This window comes from Lepidochelys kempii, chromosome 10 (assembly GCF_965140285.1).
Source record: "Lepidochelys kempii isolate rLepKem1 chromosome 10, rLepKem1.hap1, whole genome shotgun sequence".
Classification (NCBI taxonomy): Eukaryota; Metazoa; Chordata; order Testudines; family Cheloniidae; genus Lepidochelys; species Lepidochelys kempii.
The window spans coordinates 81,251,317-81,268,086 of record NC_136389.1 but is presented as its reverse complement, the minus strand read 5'-3'; the positions used below and the strand labels follow the sequence as shown (position 1 = coordinate 81,268,086).

The 16,770-nt window shown below is 46.8% G+C and overlaps 1 protein-coding gene across 1 annotated transcript; it reads left to right on the top strand.

The window, feature by feature from the left end:
• Positions 1 to 2,694: 2,694 nt before the first annotated feature.
• Positions 2,695 to 16,561, top strand: CALML4 (calmodulin like 4). The gene is made up of 5 exons (XM_073304446.2): positions 2,695 to 2,823; positions 2,924 to 2,954; positions 8,128 to 8,268; positions 9,673 to 9,861; positions 15,177 to 16,561. The coding sequence occupies exons 1-5, from the start codon at positions 2,821 to 2,823 to the stop codon at positions 15,272 to 15,274; spliced, it is 462 nt and encodes a 153-aa protein (XP_073160547.1). The 5' UTR covers positions 2,695 to 2,820; the 3' UTR covers positions 15,275 to 16,561.
• The last annotated feature ends 209 nt before the right edge of the window (positions 16,562 to 16,770 follow it).

The window sequence follows — 16,770 nt, the reverse complement described above, 5'->3', positions numbered from 1 at the left end:
AATTCAAAATGATGAACACAAACTGGAGAAATGGTCTGAAATAAGTCGGATGAAATTCAATAAGGACAAAGGCAAAGAGGAATAATCAATTGCACAAATACACATACAAAATAGAAATGACTGCCTAGGAAGGAGTACTGCAGAAAAGGATCTGGGGGTCATAGTGGATCACAAACTAAATACGAGTCCACAGTGTGATGATATTGCAAAAAAAAGCGAACCTCACTGTATTAGCAGGAGTGTTGTAAGCAAGACATGAGAAGAAATTCTTCCGCTTTACTCAGTACTGATAAGGCCTCAACTGTCCAGTTCTAGGCACCACACTTTGGGAAAGATGTGAACAGACTGGAGAAAGTCCAGAGGAAGGCAACAAAAACTATTAAAGGTCTAGAAAACATGACGCAGGACGAGAGATTGAAAAAATTGGGTTTGTTTAGTCTGGAGAAGAGAAGACAGAGGGGACATGATAATGGTTTTCAAGTACATAAAAGGTGGTTACACGGATGAGGGAGAAAAATTGTTCTAGTTAACCTCAGGATAGGACAAATAACAATGGGCTTAAATTGCAGCCAGGGTGGTTTAGGTTAGTCATTAGGAAACAGTTCCTAACTGTCAGGGTAGGTAAGCACTGGAACAAATTACCTAGGGGAGTGGTGGAATCTCCATCGTCGGAGATTTTTAAGAGCAGGTTGGACAAACACCTGTCAGGGATGGTCTAGAGAATACTTAGTCCTGCCTCAGTTCCAGGGATTGGGCTAGATGATCTATTAAAGTCCCTTCCTCTCTTACCTTCCTATGATTTTAAGATCTTTGGCCTAAAAGAACGCAAGGGCCCATCTACTGTACATTGTACGTATAACCAAGCCAGAGGACTAATTTGCAGCACAGCTGGAACTGGCCTAAAGATTGGAAATGTGCCGCAATCAAGCAAATATTTTGTTACTAGGTCCCAGGCTCAATTGTAATTGTAGCATAGACAAGGTCCCGGGTGGCTGGGCCTCGTCCCCACTCATTCATTGTGCAATTGCCAGATTTTTCTTTATAAAGCATTGACGGCATCCGAGGGCCTGTCCAAACGGGCGAGATGACACCATTCGTGCACTGAGAGTCTTACAATGTAAGTGGGGAACATATAGGCAAGGGGAGAGGCAGATGCTCAGATTCACTCTTTTGCAGGTGAAGCACCAAAGCATTTCGTATATTCAGCCCCTGCACACAATGCTGTATGTAGCCTGACGTGCTCGGAACATCAGGCTTCTGAGGGTTCCTTTAGACTGGTTTGAAAACCTGAGCTGGATGGATAAAGACCAGCCACATTCGAGGTCTTAAATTCCTTATCACTTCAGTGTAAAGGGGCGGGGGGCGAAGGGCGTAGCGGAGAGGCAGTTGAAAATGTTGCTTACATTTTTTCCACAAAAAACTGATTTTTGAACAATATGAAACGGCATCTCAGACAATTTCTGTATCCTTCAAACTCCCATTTTTCCACAGATCAATTCAAAACCAATCATTTTAAATATTGGATTTTTGCCCTTCTCCGGGCTTGGAAGAGGACAAAACATGGGAAAACTTGCATTTTGATTCCATCCAGTTTGAACAGAAACACATGTTTGGTTTCAAGTTTTCATCAAAAAGTTGGGAAAAAACAAAAAATTGAACATTTTTGTTCAAAGTAATTCCTGTTTTTCAGCCAACCCTGAGACTGTAGCTTTGTGTGTTTCTTTACAATGTATAGTAAAGGCCTGGACATAGATCCACCCCTTCCCTCCACTTTCAATATTTTTTCTGACCCCTCCCCCCGATATTATATTTTTATATTTATATCTATCTATCTTCTTAGGAATATATATCTATGGGTTTTCCTAAGCAGAGAGCTGGGAAGGGGACTTTCAATCCTGAAGAATGTTTGCTCCCAGTGGTTTCATTAAATAAATATTAAAACTCTCTGGTCTGTTTTGAACAGTCTCAAAATCACCTCCCCTTTCTCTGATGTCAAATCTACTAACTCTCTAGACTTCCACAGAGCATTTAGGAGCAGATAAGACCTGCCACCTTTGCAATGTTTAAAAAAAACCCAAAATGAAGCACATCTTTCAATCCTCCTTTATACACCCTAAAGGCAGACAAGACTAATTCTAGTCACCTTTTGAACAACTGGCCAGTCGGGATATAATCATCATCATCATTTACAGAGCAAAACCTGTTGCAATTTGCTCATAGAGCACTCAATTCAAAAACTAACTTCCTCTCTTGCCCAGCAGCAAAACCCTATCAAGAGTGAATTATATATAAATAAATACCCCCTTCTGTCCCTTCTAAACAACCTCATTAGATATTAGTGATTCTGTGGGCTTGTCTCTAAGTGTTGGTATTTAAGCACAGCATGAGGTGCATTGCACTCTATTGGGGATTACCAAGCCTTTTATACTCAACCTGGAGTTGTTTCATTATTGAGTCTGACCTAAGGCTGAAGGCGACCGCAAATTAGACAGAGGAAGAGTCTGCCCCGGGTTTCCTGCTCCTTTATAAACGCTCCTTCAAGAATTCTGAAATTCTAAGCTTGTGGCAGGAGCAATCTTTTGATTAGAACAGAGTGTGAGTGCCTATCTGATTAACAGCTGTTGCTGGTAGTTGGAATCCAACCCCCAGCATGGATCAGGTCTTGTATCCATGGCAGCAGGGTATTTATTACAGTTCCTACCACTCTCCACCCAGGATTGGCGGACTTTAGCCCTTAATCATATTGAAAAGTAGGAGAACACAGGGACTGACTCTCTGACCAGCTGAAATAAAACAAAGGGGGGGGAGATTCCTTAACAAATGGTGAGTGACAAACGTTTTTGATCTATTTGAAACCTACCTTATTGTGCTACATTCAGAAATTGAACATTTTTTCCTCCCCTCCTTCCTTTTTCCGCTACAGGCAAAATTTCTGTCCCAGGATCAAATTAATGGTACGTACCGTTGCTTTTTAATGAGCAGGATCAGTTTAACAAGTTTACCGCTAACAGCGTTTCTCATTAAAGGGTCTCATTCTGGGGAATTTACTTCGTTGTTTAACATTCTCATAATTCTTGAGGTGAACTGTCTCTGCTAGCTAATGTTTTTTAAAAGGGAACATTAGATGCAGTCAGCCGGAGACGTCCTCTCTGCAGTTGGCTGCTGGGGGTGGGGTGGGGTGCGGTTTGGGCTAGCAAAGGAAAGGGAGCAAGAAACTGGAATATCTTACAAACCATTTGTATGTATCGTTCTTAAAAACTAAGAATGCTGGATTTCAGGGGGAAAGAGGTTTAACTCCCCGCCCCCAACCCTTTAACATTACATCTCTGGACAAATAAGGGAGAGAATATTTGAAGCAATAATTGGAGATACTGACGCAGTACTGTAAAGCTTTGGACCTTAAGCAAACCCCTAGAAAGGCAGGGGAAGGCTGGTTTGTTGAGCAAAGCACGGGACCGAGTCAGGAGAGCCAAGTTCTAATTCCCACTTCTTCCTGCGTGACCCTTGGCAAGTCACTTACCAACTCTCTGTGTTTCCCTCTCTCAAAATGGCCACAGCAGCGATCTGCCTTATTAACCACTTGGAAAGAGCAGCGGGATCCTTGAATGGGAGGCAAAATAGAAACCTTGGTTTGATGATATGAACCCGGGGTGGGGGAGCAGGCCCAGGGATTGGAGGGTGCTGATTTGGAGAGGTAGTAGGCAGACAGCTAAGACAGGGGATACCTGGGCGGGGGGGGCAAATGGCATGCGGCAAGCAGCTGCCACTGGCCCTGCACAATACCAGCCGGCGAGGGGGATCGGAAAGGGTGGGAGAAAGTCAGGGTAGGGAGGAGCTGCAGAGCCAGCTCTGAGACGTGCTGGAAATCTTTCATCCCTGAGCCAGTCCACCCAAGCCACTTAGTTCTTCACCCTGACCCACCAGGAAAGCACTGGGGGCGGGGCACACAAAACTTTGGCCTTTGAGCAGCATCAGTTGATCCCAAGCTGTTTACCGGAAACATCTTTTGAAAGGAGAATCACATACAACTAGGACAGGCTTCCTTACACCCCGGGTACAGGCTCCTGCCCTTTGGAGCCCATCTCTTAGCTGGAGCTGGTCTCAGGGAAGGTACCTCCGCGGTATCGTCCACTCAGCCAGACACAAAACTCTGCACTTTTACTCCAGGAAAGAGCTCGTCACAATCCAATCCCCATCACGAGCACTTACGGGATAGAAAGAGGTTGGGCTCTACATAGCCCCTGGCACCCTCAAGGCACTGTACAAATTACTAAGTCTAACGCTGGCGTGTGTCAGGGCCGAGTAGCCAACAGGGCAGCCTACAAGCTCCCATTGCCCAGGACAGCGGGATCTGCTGCTAAGGTTATTTTTAGAAAACTATCTGGAGTTCAGAATGCAATTCACAAAACACAGCAGAACTAATGTGCACACGACAGCAGGCCGGTCAGTGGCGTCTCCTCTAGGGCCGGCAGCGGTCACCCATTCTGTCTGCAGACTGGCCAAGGTCAGTAGAGCGCAGTCTCAGGGCAAGGCCTCCAAATGCTTGTGAGTGCAGTAAAAAGAACTAAAGAGGACGCTTTTCCACCAGTCCCCCATTGTGTGACGCACCTTACGTTTCTCAAAACAATGACCCAGCACCAAGCACATTGCTGGCATTGTCTCTCGGGGTGAAATCCTAGCCCCACGAAGTCAAGGGAAGGTTAGCCATTCACTCTAAGAGGGCCAGGATTTCACCTCTAGAGACCAAGCAGGGTCTGGGCTCGCCTTTGGCCTGGGATTGCGTGGGCTACCCACCTCCTTGGGATGTGCTAGACCATTGCTGGGGGCCTGACTAGCATAGCCCCAGTGTAAAACCTACCTCAGCTCTTCCTTCTCCTGGGAATAAATGGCATCCACGCCAATGTTCAAATTCAGAAGGTACACTGGAAAGAGCAGCACGGCCCATCGGCCACCCCAAAGCACACACACAGCGAGCAAGTTTCATAGTCCCCACAAGGCACAAGAGTCTTCATCTCATCCAAAGGACGGGCGTTGAACATGGTGCATATCCTCCCCGTCCCCACAGGACACCCCGGCCACATGGGCACGAGCTCTGATCCTGGTGAGAGACTTGAACAAAGGATGCTCCAGCCCAGAAGCAAGAGTGCTACCAAACGAGCCCTACAGACACTAATTATTGCTGCTGGAAAATTCAGCAGGGGAGATTTTTGACAGGGAGTCGCACCTACGCACCCAGTCAGCCCATATTTAAAAGCCTGGTTGCACAAACTGAAAAAGCACTTGACCCTAAACGAACAATTCAATGGGTGCTGAGGTGGTCTATATGTAGTAGGCAAAGGCAATGGGTCAGTGGTTGGACGGAGGTCTGGGAGTTGAAAGCTGGCTTCTACCCCCAATCTCTGCAATGGACTTGCTTTTGTTCAGTCTTTGCATTCAGATCAAAATCTGTCCAGCTGCACTCTACAGCCCTAATTAACAGCAGAGAGTAACCAGCCCGCGAAAACCAACATACGGACTTATCTAATTGCACAACAGAAAGCACCGAGATCAGGCTGCTGGAAAGCAATAGGGAAGCTCGCTTATTGCTAAAGCAATGGCCTGCTCCATACTAGTTAAAATCCAGACTCACTTTATTAGATAAAGGAGTTGACCTTTCGAAATTCAGGATCCATCTTCACCAACAAATTGACTGTTCTTTAGCCTAATCTATGGAGACAGGTCCTTATGGTCTCAGTCGTCTCAATGAAATCAGCTACTAGCCAGATCCTCACAGAGCTGGGGCAAGGTTTTAACCATCTTCTCACACCAGCCATCTATTTTCTATGACTCCATGGCTGTGAAGTTTTCACCTTTACTCCAGCCTCTGTCATGGAATCTAAATTCTTATTTCTAGCCCTTAAAGCTGTCAGGGGAACCTTTGAATGCAACCGACACAGTGAAAGTCTGCCAGAGTCTCCATACACAACAAAGCTGAGGAGAACTGCTCCCATTCATCCCAGGGCAGCGTTAATCTTGAGTTCTGTTTCCATCATGAGGATATTGGGAAGAGGGTGGGGAAAAGGTTAGCAAGACTAGCGTATATATTTGTTTTGCCGTAGCCTTGGTCATGGGCCAGGATCTCATTGTGGTAAGTGCTCTACAAACAAAAAACATGGACCTTACCACAGAGATCACCCCTACCCCACAGAATTGTATTTTGGCTTGGTAGTAGGTCGCAGCGTCACGACTGATTTCTTTCAGTACAATTTAAAATGACATCACAGCACGGTGTGTCTAGTTCCCTATTTTCCCTTTGTTCATTTCCTTAGGCTTGTCATCCAGCCATGGGTCCTTTGGGAATCGGAGGGAAAAGGAGTCAGGGAAGTGAGCCGTTTGTCTCTGTAGGTTTCTCTTAGTTGTTCAGAGAATGTCGGTCAATTGTTTCAACACCACCGTCCTCTTCTCATTAGTATTCCACCCAGTAGATTTAGACAGTTAAGTGTTTAAAAAGCTATTTCCCAAGCAGAGATCCTTTGCCGCTCTGATGAATGTTTAGGAGCTCAAGAACTCCATAGCTCATTAGTCTGAATATATTAAAGGAGGCTTGAGTTGCTAGGGCTCATGGAATTCACTGTTCTGTACTACTCCGAACAGGGGTTTGTTCCCAGGACCATCTAGAGACTCCCTAATGTCTCACCACTGTTACAGGGTCATAGAATCATAGAACTGGAAGGGACCTCAAGAGGTCATCTAGTCCAGTCTGCTGCACTCATGGCAGGACTAAGTATTATCTAGACCATCCCTGACAAGTGTGTGTCTAACCTGCTCTTAAAAATCTCCAATGATGGAGATTCCACAACCTCCCTAGACAATTTACTCCAGTGCTTAACTACCCTGACGGTGAGGAAGTTTTTCCTAATGTCCAACCTAAACCTCCTTTGCTGCAATTTAAGCCCATTGCTCCTTGTCCTATCCTCAGAGGTTAAGAAGAACAATTCTTCTCCCTCCTCCTTGTAACAGTCTTTTGTGTACTTGAAAACTGTTATGTCCCCTCTCAGTCTTCTCTTTTCCAGACTAAACAAACCCAATTTTTTCAATCTTCCCTCGTAGGCCATGTTTTCTAGACCTTTAATCATTTTTGTTGCTCTTCTCTGGACTTTCTCCAGTTTGTTCACATCCTTCCTGAAATGTTGCGCCCAGAACTGGGCACAATACTCCAGTTGTGGCCTAATCAGCATGGAGTACAGTAGAAGAATTACGTCTCGTGTTTTGTTTACAACACTCCTGCTAATATATCCCAGAATGATATTTGCTTTTTTTTTTTGCAACAGTGTTGCACTGTTGACCCATACTTGGCTTATGGTCCACTCTGACCCCCAGATCCCTTTTCACAGTACTCCTTCTTAGGCAGTCATTTCCCATTTTGTATGCATGCAACTGATTGTTCCTTCCTCAAACAAAGTACTTTGCATTTGTCCTGATTGAGTTTCATCCTATTTACTTCAGACCATTTCTCCAGATCATTTTGAATTTTAATCCTATCCTCCAAAGCACTTGCAACCCCTCCCAGCTTGGTATTGTCCACAAACTTTATAAGTGTACTCTCTATGGCATTATCTAAATCATTGGTGAAGATACTGAGCAGAACCGGACCCAGAACTGATCCCTGTGCGACCCCACTCGTTATGCCCTTCCAGCATGACTGAGAACCACTGATAACTTCTTGAGGTCCCTTCCAACCCTACATTTCTGTGATGGGAGCTAGCTGCACTATGAGCCACTAGAGAAGCTAGAAGGAAAAGGCCATCCACCACTTTGACCACAAGTTCAGGAGCTGAATTTAAGGACAAGCCTCAACAGCTCCTTTTCTCTACTCCCTTCTCCTCTTTGGAAAGGTCTAGTATGTATGTGTACACACACACACACACACACACACACAGAGTGTTCAGGTAGTCATCTGATGCTTTAGCTACAAGGGTTGATGAAATGCTGGAAGAGCTAAAACTCTGACCAAGTCAATTGGTCATTTTGCAGGTTTAAATAATCTAGCTGCTTTTTCCTCCTGACTAGTAGACTGCAGGGAAATTTCACTTTCAAACTAAGGCAATATTGGATGGCAACACACACTGTTTTTTGTTTTTAAACTAGAATTCAAGGAATGCTTTTCTCTATACGATAAGAAACAAAAAGGCAAGATAAATGCCAGTGACCTGATCACAGTGATGCGGTGCTTGGGAACCAGCCCAACTCCGGGAGAGGTAGAGAGACATCTTCAAGGACATAAAATTGGTAAGTAAAATAAATCTGGACTGCGAGGATTATTAAAACAAGGCAGGTGACATGTAGAGCTCTCAATCTGACAACAAACAAGTGAAAAGTAAGTCTAAAATGTTCAACAAGGAGGACCCCACCCAAACTAGCAGAAGAGGAAGAAGTTGGACATGATGGTATTTGCTAAGACTCACTTTTTCTGCTGTTGAGACGCTATAGTAATAAAAATGAGCAAGGCAGGAATCTAGGTAGATTGGGGTCTAAGATGAGACAGCCTAGGCAATACAGGGTAACCAGAACTTGGGCACAAGAGGGGTCAGAGGTGCTGGGTGATGGATAGGAAGGGCACATTTAGAAGACTTCACAGACAAGTCAAGCACAGGTATCAAAATGGTGCCCTAAGGACATCAAGAGGAGTGGGGAAAGGAGACATGCTTAAGAACCCTGTGCTGTCACAGTTGGGTGGAGCTGCAGCCCTCCCGAGATCAGAGAGTCCCCTCAAACCAGGCTAGGAAGGGAACAAAAAAAGGTCATTTTCAGCTCCAGATGTTTTATTCAATCGTCTCTAAAAAGCACAGACTGGGGGGGGTCAAAGAAGAGTCATGAACTGAGGTGGTCTGCACCAACCCATTGTGGGGCAGGGGCTTTCCGAGTGTCTGACAAGGCTACAGAATTGTTATAGCTAAAGACCGGGCTCCTCCAACCACCGGGGGGGGAGCACCTATACCCGGATGAGCTGAAATGTGGTTCAGGCCCTTGCCCTGGGACAAAGGTTACTCCCCAGCCGTGCCCCCATGACGGGGCACGTGGCAGTGTACTCTGGCCGAGGCAGCACCACCACCAGTCTTAATGAGTCTTTCAATTCATACTGGGCCCAAGGAGGGCACCTGCCCCGAACGCTGGGCGCCCTTAACCCTTGTTTTAAACGCCCCTCAGACCCGTGAAGAGCCAGACTCTCAATTAATCCTACACGGCCCTGATCCTTAGCACCACGTGCTGGGACCCAAAGGCGTTGCCATTAGCTAGCACGCTGAGACGCCTCTGAGCTCGGTGGAATGCAGGCAAGCCCTGGCTAACGGCCTGAAGGTGGACCTCCCACCTCACCGGCATGGCACAGGCCACGCACCGCGTGAGGGTCTCAGAAGGGAAGCAAGGCAATTCCTAGTTCGTAAGATGAGGATTGCCAAGGAGTAAGAGCGCGTCAGTCTGTGGAACAGCCCTGCAAGGCAGGGCCTCAGTGAGGGACTAACTGCCTGGATCCGGTGCAAACAAACAAGAGGAGACAACGAATCTAGCTCAGGGAAGTAGGCCGAGCTCTCAGAGGAAAGGGGAAGAGCGAAGGCTGGAGGAGGCTGGGCTGATGGGGCGCGTATATGCCACTAGCTAAACAAGAACGTTTGTTGCTTTGTGTCACGTTTCCAGACAGAAAGGCAGAACTGGATTTTTCCACTTTCCTGACCATCATGTACAGGCAAAGGCAGCAGGAAGACCCTGAGGAGGAAATCCTGGCAGCCCTGGCAATGACAGACAAGCAGAAGAAGGGTTTCATCACCGCTTCTGAGCTGAGAGCGAAACTCACCAGGCTCGGAGAAAAGCTCTCAGAGGACGAAGGTACAGCATCAAAGGGCAGCATAAGTTCAACACCTTTCTAACCCTCCTCCTCTCCCTCCACCCAACCCCCACTGGAGTCAGAGATGAGATCACAAACACCTGTGGGTGGGTAGCATGTGACCTGCGTCCGCCAGTGATCTTCAACCTCAAAGGGCTGGGGCACACGCTTCATGGTAGAGCCAAGTCACATAGGGTCACAATCCAATCACGGCACAGCGTGCTGACGTTGCGTCATGAGGCTTGCATTATGACATTGCGTTATCACAACTCTAGGTCATCACACTAATGCCACACATTGTTGCAACATTAGGGTATCACTGGGTTGCTCTTTGCAGCTTCACACAGTATTCTTTTGCTTTTCTTTTTACTCTCTTCTGATCCAACTAGTCATCGGTACCTTTCCTACATGAGGCAGAAGAGGAGAGCCAACCCAAATTACAAGGGCCACATACCGCTCCATAGCCCCAAGCTAAGGTTTTGATCTAAATCATAAACAAGCCGCTGCCTTATTCTCCATAAATATTTTGTTCATCTCAGGTTAAAGCTGGCTGGAGGCTAGGAAGAAGTAGAGAGGCGTTACTCACCTGGCAGCAGATAGAAGCCACACTCTTGGGGGATCAAGCCTTAGGCCTACGCTTAAAATACAACCAAGGGAGCACAAAAGGGGGAAGGCGAACCCTGCCGTGAGGGGGCCTGATTACCCAGGCCCTCCATCGCCAGACGGGGAAGCAGTAAATCTGGCCAGACAAAGGAGGTACCTTGCCACAATCCTTAGTCAAAAATCTGCCCCCAGCAATTACAAGAGCTCTCAGGGGGCATCAAAAATTATCTGAAGAAGTTTTTATGGGACTGATTTTACCTCAGCCTTTTACAATCCTCTGAAAAGCTTTTTCTGCTTCAAATGTCATATGCATTGTCTGTGGACAGAAGCTTTTGGGGGGAGGGGGTCTAAATTTGAGAGAAATCAGACAAGCCATTTTTTGGAGATAGGCAGAGAAATGTGCCAAATGCCATCACACCAGGTAGCTCAAATGTTCATGGTACTTTATTACTCAAAAATGGATCCGCTGCACACTTCACATTTGGCTGCAGTTCTCTCAAAACTCTGGTGCATTTTGCCATATTCCAGGAAAGAGGCTCTCTAGCTTTGAAGTCACTCAATCCCTCTCTGTCGTGGTTCCTTGCTGTCCACTCTGCCTCGTCATCAGGGGCAGTTGTCTTCAGGCTCGAGCTGCACCGAGGGGAGTGGGGCAAGTCCTACGTGGTCTGTGGCTCTGGGGCCATCTAGCAGAGGCAAGTACGCCATAGTAGTCTGGGGCTCCTGTCCCTACCCTTGGGTGGCACGGTGCCCGACGTAGTCTCTAGCCCGCAGCCTCGCAGCTGGGGCTGATACCAATTAACGGGGCCGGGCTGATAACAGGCTGTAGCCTACGTCTCCAGGCCTCCGGCAGCCAAACACAGTCAATAGCCCAAGCCCTTTGGGGTGGGGCAGAGCAGGGAGCAGGCTTTAGCCTAAGCTTGGGGCTCAGGCAGCCAGCAAACGCACATCGTCTCAGGGTTCAGGTAGGGGTGAGCACCCACACAGTCTAGGGGGCTCCAACAAGGATTGAGCACCCAGCAGGCAGTCTAGGGTGCTAGCAGGGGTATTCACGAAGCACAGGCCTCCTGGCCTAAGATGGGGAGTCAGCCACCCCGGGGCTGGGGTGCCAGGGGGACACAGGCCCGCCCTACTCCACCGCGTTCCAGCCCAGGACCCTAACAGTGGCAGAGGGGTCTGGCACTGGGTCAGTGGGGATCCAGCCGCAACATGCCGACCCAGACGCGGTCATCCCTGTAGCTGGCCAGTTGTCGGCTGCCCCTAGGCTACTTCCTAACTCCCCGGGGTTTGGTATCTCTGGTCTCCACCGGTCCTCGGGCTACACAGCCGACAGTAGTCCCAGCAACTTCTCGTCTGGGTCCGTCCCGGATGCCTCAGCAAGGCAGGGGTGTCTGTCTCCTCTGCTGGCTCCAGCCCAACTGCGCTGCAGAGCCCTCCCTTTATACTTCCTGCCCCTCCCTTGTACGTCCGGTGACGGGGTGGGGTGGATTTGGCTCCACCCACCAAAGGGAGCGTAGTGCTCCCTCACTCTCCAGTCCGGAGGGAGGCCGCTTTACCTCACTACTGTCTCACATTAGGAACTTTAGAAAGACCCATCTAGAGTCTGGCAGATTTGGTAAGATTTGCTTAAAACCCAAGTCCACAGACTTTGTGTGCACATCCCCAGGCTCTTCACTGGCACAAGAACTGCCCTTCTTAATGCTAATGTGGAATTTAAATTTAATGGGTACACTCCCTCCATTTACCAGCATTAACTAAACCAGTTTTCAGGGAGATGTCTCAGCAAGGCAGTGCCTCTTTACATAGCCCAGTTAGAGTATTCTGGAATAGCAGCTTATACACATTTTTTCATCTAAAACAGGTTAGTTAAAACTCAAGTTATTGTTAAAGCTGAACAAAAAAAGTGAAAAATTCTGGAGGCATTAGCCAGAATTAAAAACATCCTAGGTTGTTCTGTACATCCTACGCACTTCACATTCATTTGAGAGCAGACACAGAGTTTGCCAGCCAAATTACAATGCACTATAGATTTTAATGAAGCAGGCAGTGGAATAAGGAATCCACTCAAGACCTTGGCTTGACACAATGAACTCTAACTTGTTAAGCTGCAATAAATATTTCATGCTGCAACGGACTCAATTTCAAAAGCCTCCGCTATGTTCAGTAACTACTGGCATGTGGCTTCATTTGTGGTGTTGCTTAAAGGGGGCTTTTAAAAGCCTTCATCTCTCCAGCAAAATATCATTTTCCATTTTCCAGACAGGAACGAACAAAAGTTACCGTGGTTCAGTATTCAAAATGCTGCTCTGCTTTGGCTGGGGTGGGGTTTGAAGTTTATCCGTTTTTCAAGGTGCATGGTTACCATGTGGATAGTTTCCTGTTTGAAAGCAGAAGTATTAGATCTCTTGATCACACAAAGAACAGTTACTTACCTTATAGTAACTATGGTTCTGCAAGATGTGTTGTCCAGGTGGATTCCACTCTTGTAGTCCTGGGAGGTAAGAGGGAACAGAGGCACAATTGGACCCACTCTGCTCTTGGGTTTGGGGGGGGGGCAGGTGTGGCCCCAACACACACAGCTGACCAAAAGGATCTGCTCCTAGGCCTACGGGGCACACGGACAACGACATTATGTCTGCACAGCAACTAGACACCCGCAGCTGACCCATGCCCCCTGACTCGGGCTCGTAGGGCTGTTTCCCTGCCAGAGCCCAGGCTTTGGGACCCTGTGGGGTGGGGGGTCCCAGAGCTCAGGCTCCGGTCCGAGTCTGGATGTCTACACTGCAATAAAACAGCCCCAAAGCCGGAGGGTTTTTCTTTGCTGTGTAGACGTCCCCCAAGAGCAGAATCCAGGTGGGCAATCCCTCCATCACACGGCATGGCTCCTTGCCTGCCTTCTTCCCCCAGAAATTACATGGACTCACCGTTTCCACAACGGTCCCTGTGCAGCAGTCTATTTACAGCATCAGCAGTGCTTTCTGGCCCTCTCCTCAGGACCTGAGGGGAACAGAGGTCTCCCTGCCTTGAGGCCTCTATGTAACTGGGCCCACCTCCCTCTCCTTGGTGCTTCCTTCCTGCCTCTTTATCAGCCTTGGGCTAATTGGCTCCCAGCCAGCCAGCCTTATTGTCTAAATTACCCCCCTCAACTTTCCCAAGGGGAATTAATGAACATCAGAGTGATCAGAGTGCGGGTTCACCTGTTCACCCCCTGCACGAACTGAAATTGTATGGCCTGTGGTATCCAGGGGAGACTAGACGATTTAATGGTCCTTTCTGACCTTAAAAAAAAAAAAAATCTATGGAACTGTCGCCCAAAACAATATCTGCCACAAAATCTCTAGACAGACAAGGTGGGGAGGGTAATATCTGTTATTGGACCAACTGTTTGTGGTGAGAGAAGCTTTTGAGCCACACAGAGCTACAACTAGACTGCATACAAAGTCACTAGATTTTTTAAATATTAATTTTAACACCTACAGAAGAAATAGGCAAGCAACTAGATTCCTCTTCCCTCCTGCCATTTGAGAAGAGAAAGATGTCAAAGTCTCCCGTAGTGATTTGGTACAATATGCCGTGTTGGTCCCAGGATATTAGAGATGCAAAGTGTATTAGGGAATATCTTTTATTGGACCAGCTTCTGGTGGTGAGAGAGACACGCTTCCAAGCTTACACAGAGCTCTTCTTTAGGTCACAAGGAGAGCTGTCTCTAAGCTAAAAAGCTCGTCCCTCTCACCAACGGCAGTTAGTCCAACAAAAGATATTCCCTCCCGCACCTTGTCTGTCTTGGTACAATATGACGTTGCAGTTGCATTTTCACACTGTCTCCTCTGTGAACATGTTTGACTGGCACTTTATTATTTGAACAGGACACTTGAAAATAGATAATCTATAACAGATATATCTACTGCCCATTTGAATTGCTTAATTTGGTGGGGAGGAGGGGGCAGCGTCCAATACTGAAGGTCAGAACATTTGATGTGTTGCCAAGACTTTTGCACAGCCATGGTGAAAAGCATCAGCATTGCATCACTGTCCCCCAAAGCCATTGGCTCGGCAATTTATCCCTAGCACACCGTTCATTATTGCATTGCTAGAGCTATATTATAACCAGAACTCTAAAGCCATCATGAAATTTCTCTTGGGTTCAAACACCGAGGGCCTGTCCATAGGACAAAATGGCACTGGCATTTCTAAGGTGTGAATTGAAGCCAATTTTGTTGGCTGCAATTGCAGTGCAATCCTCAGCATGGACACTTATTTTGGTTTGTGTGGTTTAGTTTAAGTCAATAGGGAATACGTTTAAATTAAACCCAAATAAGCCACTCACGCTGAAATAAGAGTGTGTCCGCACAGGGATTGCCCCCATTTAAAAATTGGTTAAAGTTAAACCTGTGAAAGTTTCCGATGTAGGTAAGGCCTGCGGGTCAGATCCTCACGTGGGGAAGTCAGCTGAACTCCATGGGCTTTAAGAGAACTACAGTTTATTGTCAGCTGAGGAATGACCCTCTGTGCTTGTGTTTCCCAGTAAGCGTCCACCTCTCCATGCCAAACTCTGAACTCAGTGTAGATCAGCCACTAATATTTCAAGTAACTAAATCAAATTTTGATTTAACAAAAGCCAGATTTTTAACAGTCATTTAAATAAAGGCAATTGAAGGAGGATGACACAGTACCTAAAATAAGTTGAACAGAGATGGTTACATTTTGTTATTTACAGTGGATGACCTTCTAAGAGAAGCTAACATTGCACCAAATGGGATCGTGAAATATGAAGAATTCATCCACACCATCACCCTTCCTCTTGCAGACTACTGAGTTTCAGAATGATGAGACTGCATCGATAGGGAAATAGGCAAGCTTTTCCAGCTTACATTTTCCTGGATCACTTTTGGGCTCACTGGAATCAGAACTGCTTGCCTTTAAGGAGCAATGTTTTGCCTTATTAGATGGAAGTATTTATGTTTGAACAGGTTTTTCCCATTGCAAGGCCCGGCCACACCTTCCTTGTCAGTTGGAATGGAGTGTTCATGTCAAACACTGGATGTATTATTTTAAATGAATTGAATGCCATGTTATATTGCATAAAGCTTATCATGCTTACAAACCCACTCATTAGTAATTAGCATTTTAAAAACACGTTATACTTTAATGGGGACAGTTTTTCAGAGTAAAATCAGCTACCTACCTTAATGTCACAGGGAGATTAATGTCACAGGGAGATGGTTGTTCTTGAGAGTAAAAGGAAGAAAGAACAGCTATTTGGCCTGACTCTGTGAGCCTGTGGTAGCCAACTATTCCCTGTGTATAAGATATCCTAGGGTGCTTGACTATGCTACCCATAAACCTTGGCAAGTTTGGAACGACCATGCATATCGCTCGCACCACTGCCTGGATACACACAACCCACTGATCAATTGTCTTGCCGTTATGGAGAAGCCGAGCCAACACGTCAGTGGGAAGGGGAGCTCAGGACCGTGTTGGCTATCTAGATGAGGACAGTGGTCAGGCAGATGTGAGTTCTTCCAAACAGAATCACAGCAACAGTGGTTACCGGGCTTACAGTGAACTGCGAGAAACAGGAGCCTTCCTATTACTCTGCAAGCGTGATAAGGGGTTCCCTGAGCAGCATAACTTTACTCATCCAGACTCTTGGGGAGTGGAGGACAAAGAGGAGCAAGATCTCCATACTACCATGCTTATGACCTTTTATTAATCAGGAAGCTACATCAACTTGCAACACCATAGGAAATCTCCATGAAGTTGGTCCAATAAACAATATTACGTCACCCACATTATCTCTCTGTGAAGTTAGACACCCACAGCGACTCCTGAGGGCTTTGCATAAGAAATCTCAATCCTATGCAGAAAAGAGAGCCGTAGTCCTTGACCGAGACACTGTGGGATAGCAGCCCAGAACATACTCCTAAAGACACTTCAGCAGTGTGGACACAACAATACAGTTGTGATGGCAGAACCATGTAGCCTGGTCAGGGCTGTAAACTAGGGTGATCAAACCCATTCAGTGGAGTGGGCTGAATTTCAGCTTTAAGTATGGTCCCTTGACCTGGGTGTAAATTTAGGACTACATAAACGCCTTGGTCCCCAGCAGATGTCAATGGGAGGTTGGCACAGACTATGGTCTTTATCTAGTAACTGAACTTGTAATGCTATCTCTTCAGTACATTAGCAAGATACTATACTCCCTGCTAGGATCACTGCTGTATCTGTCCATTGGTGCTCTTCCTCCCCACTCCTCCTTTCTTCCCTGCAGCAACTCTGCAATTCTTATCCTCCTCTCATTCCCTTTATCA

What these genes read in the sequence shown, in the direction of transcription:
- CALML4 (XM_073304446.2), top strand. An exon ending in GTCCCAGGATCAAATTAATG is followed by an intron (nt 2,955 to 8,127) that starts GTACGTACCGTT and finishes TTTTTAAACTAG; the next exon opens with AATTCAAGGAATGCTTTTCT. An exon ending in TCTTCAAGGACATAAAATTG is followed by an intron (nt 8,269 to 9,672) that starts GTAAGTAAAATA and finishes TCACGTTTCCAG; the next exon opens with ACAGAAAGGCAGAACTGGAT.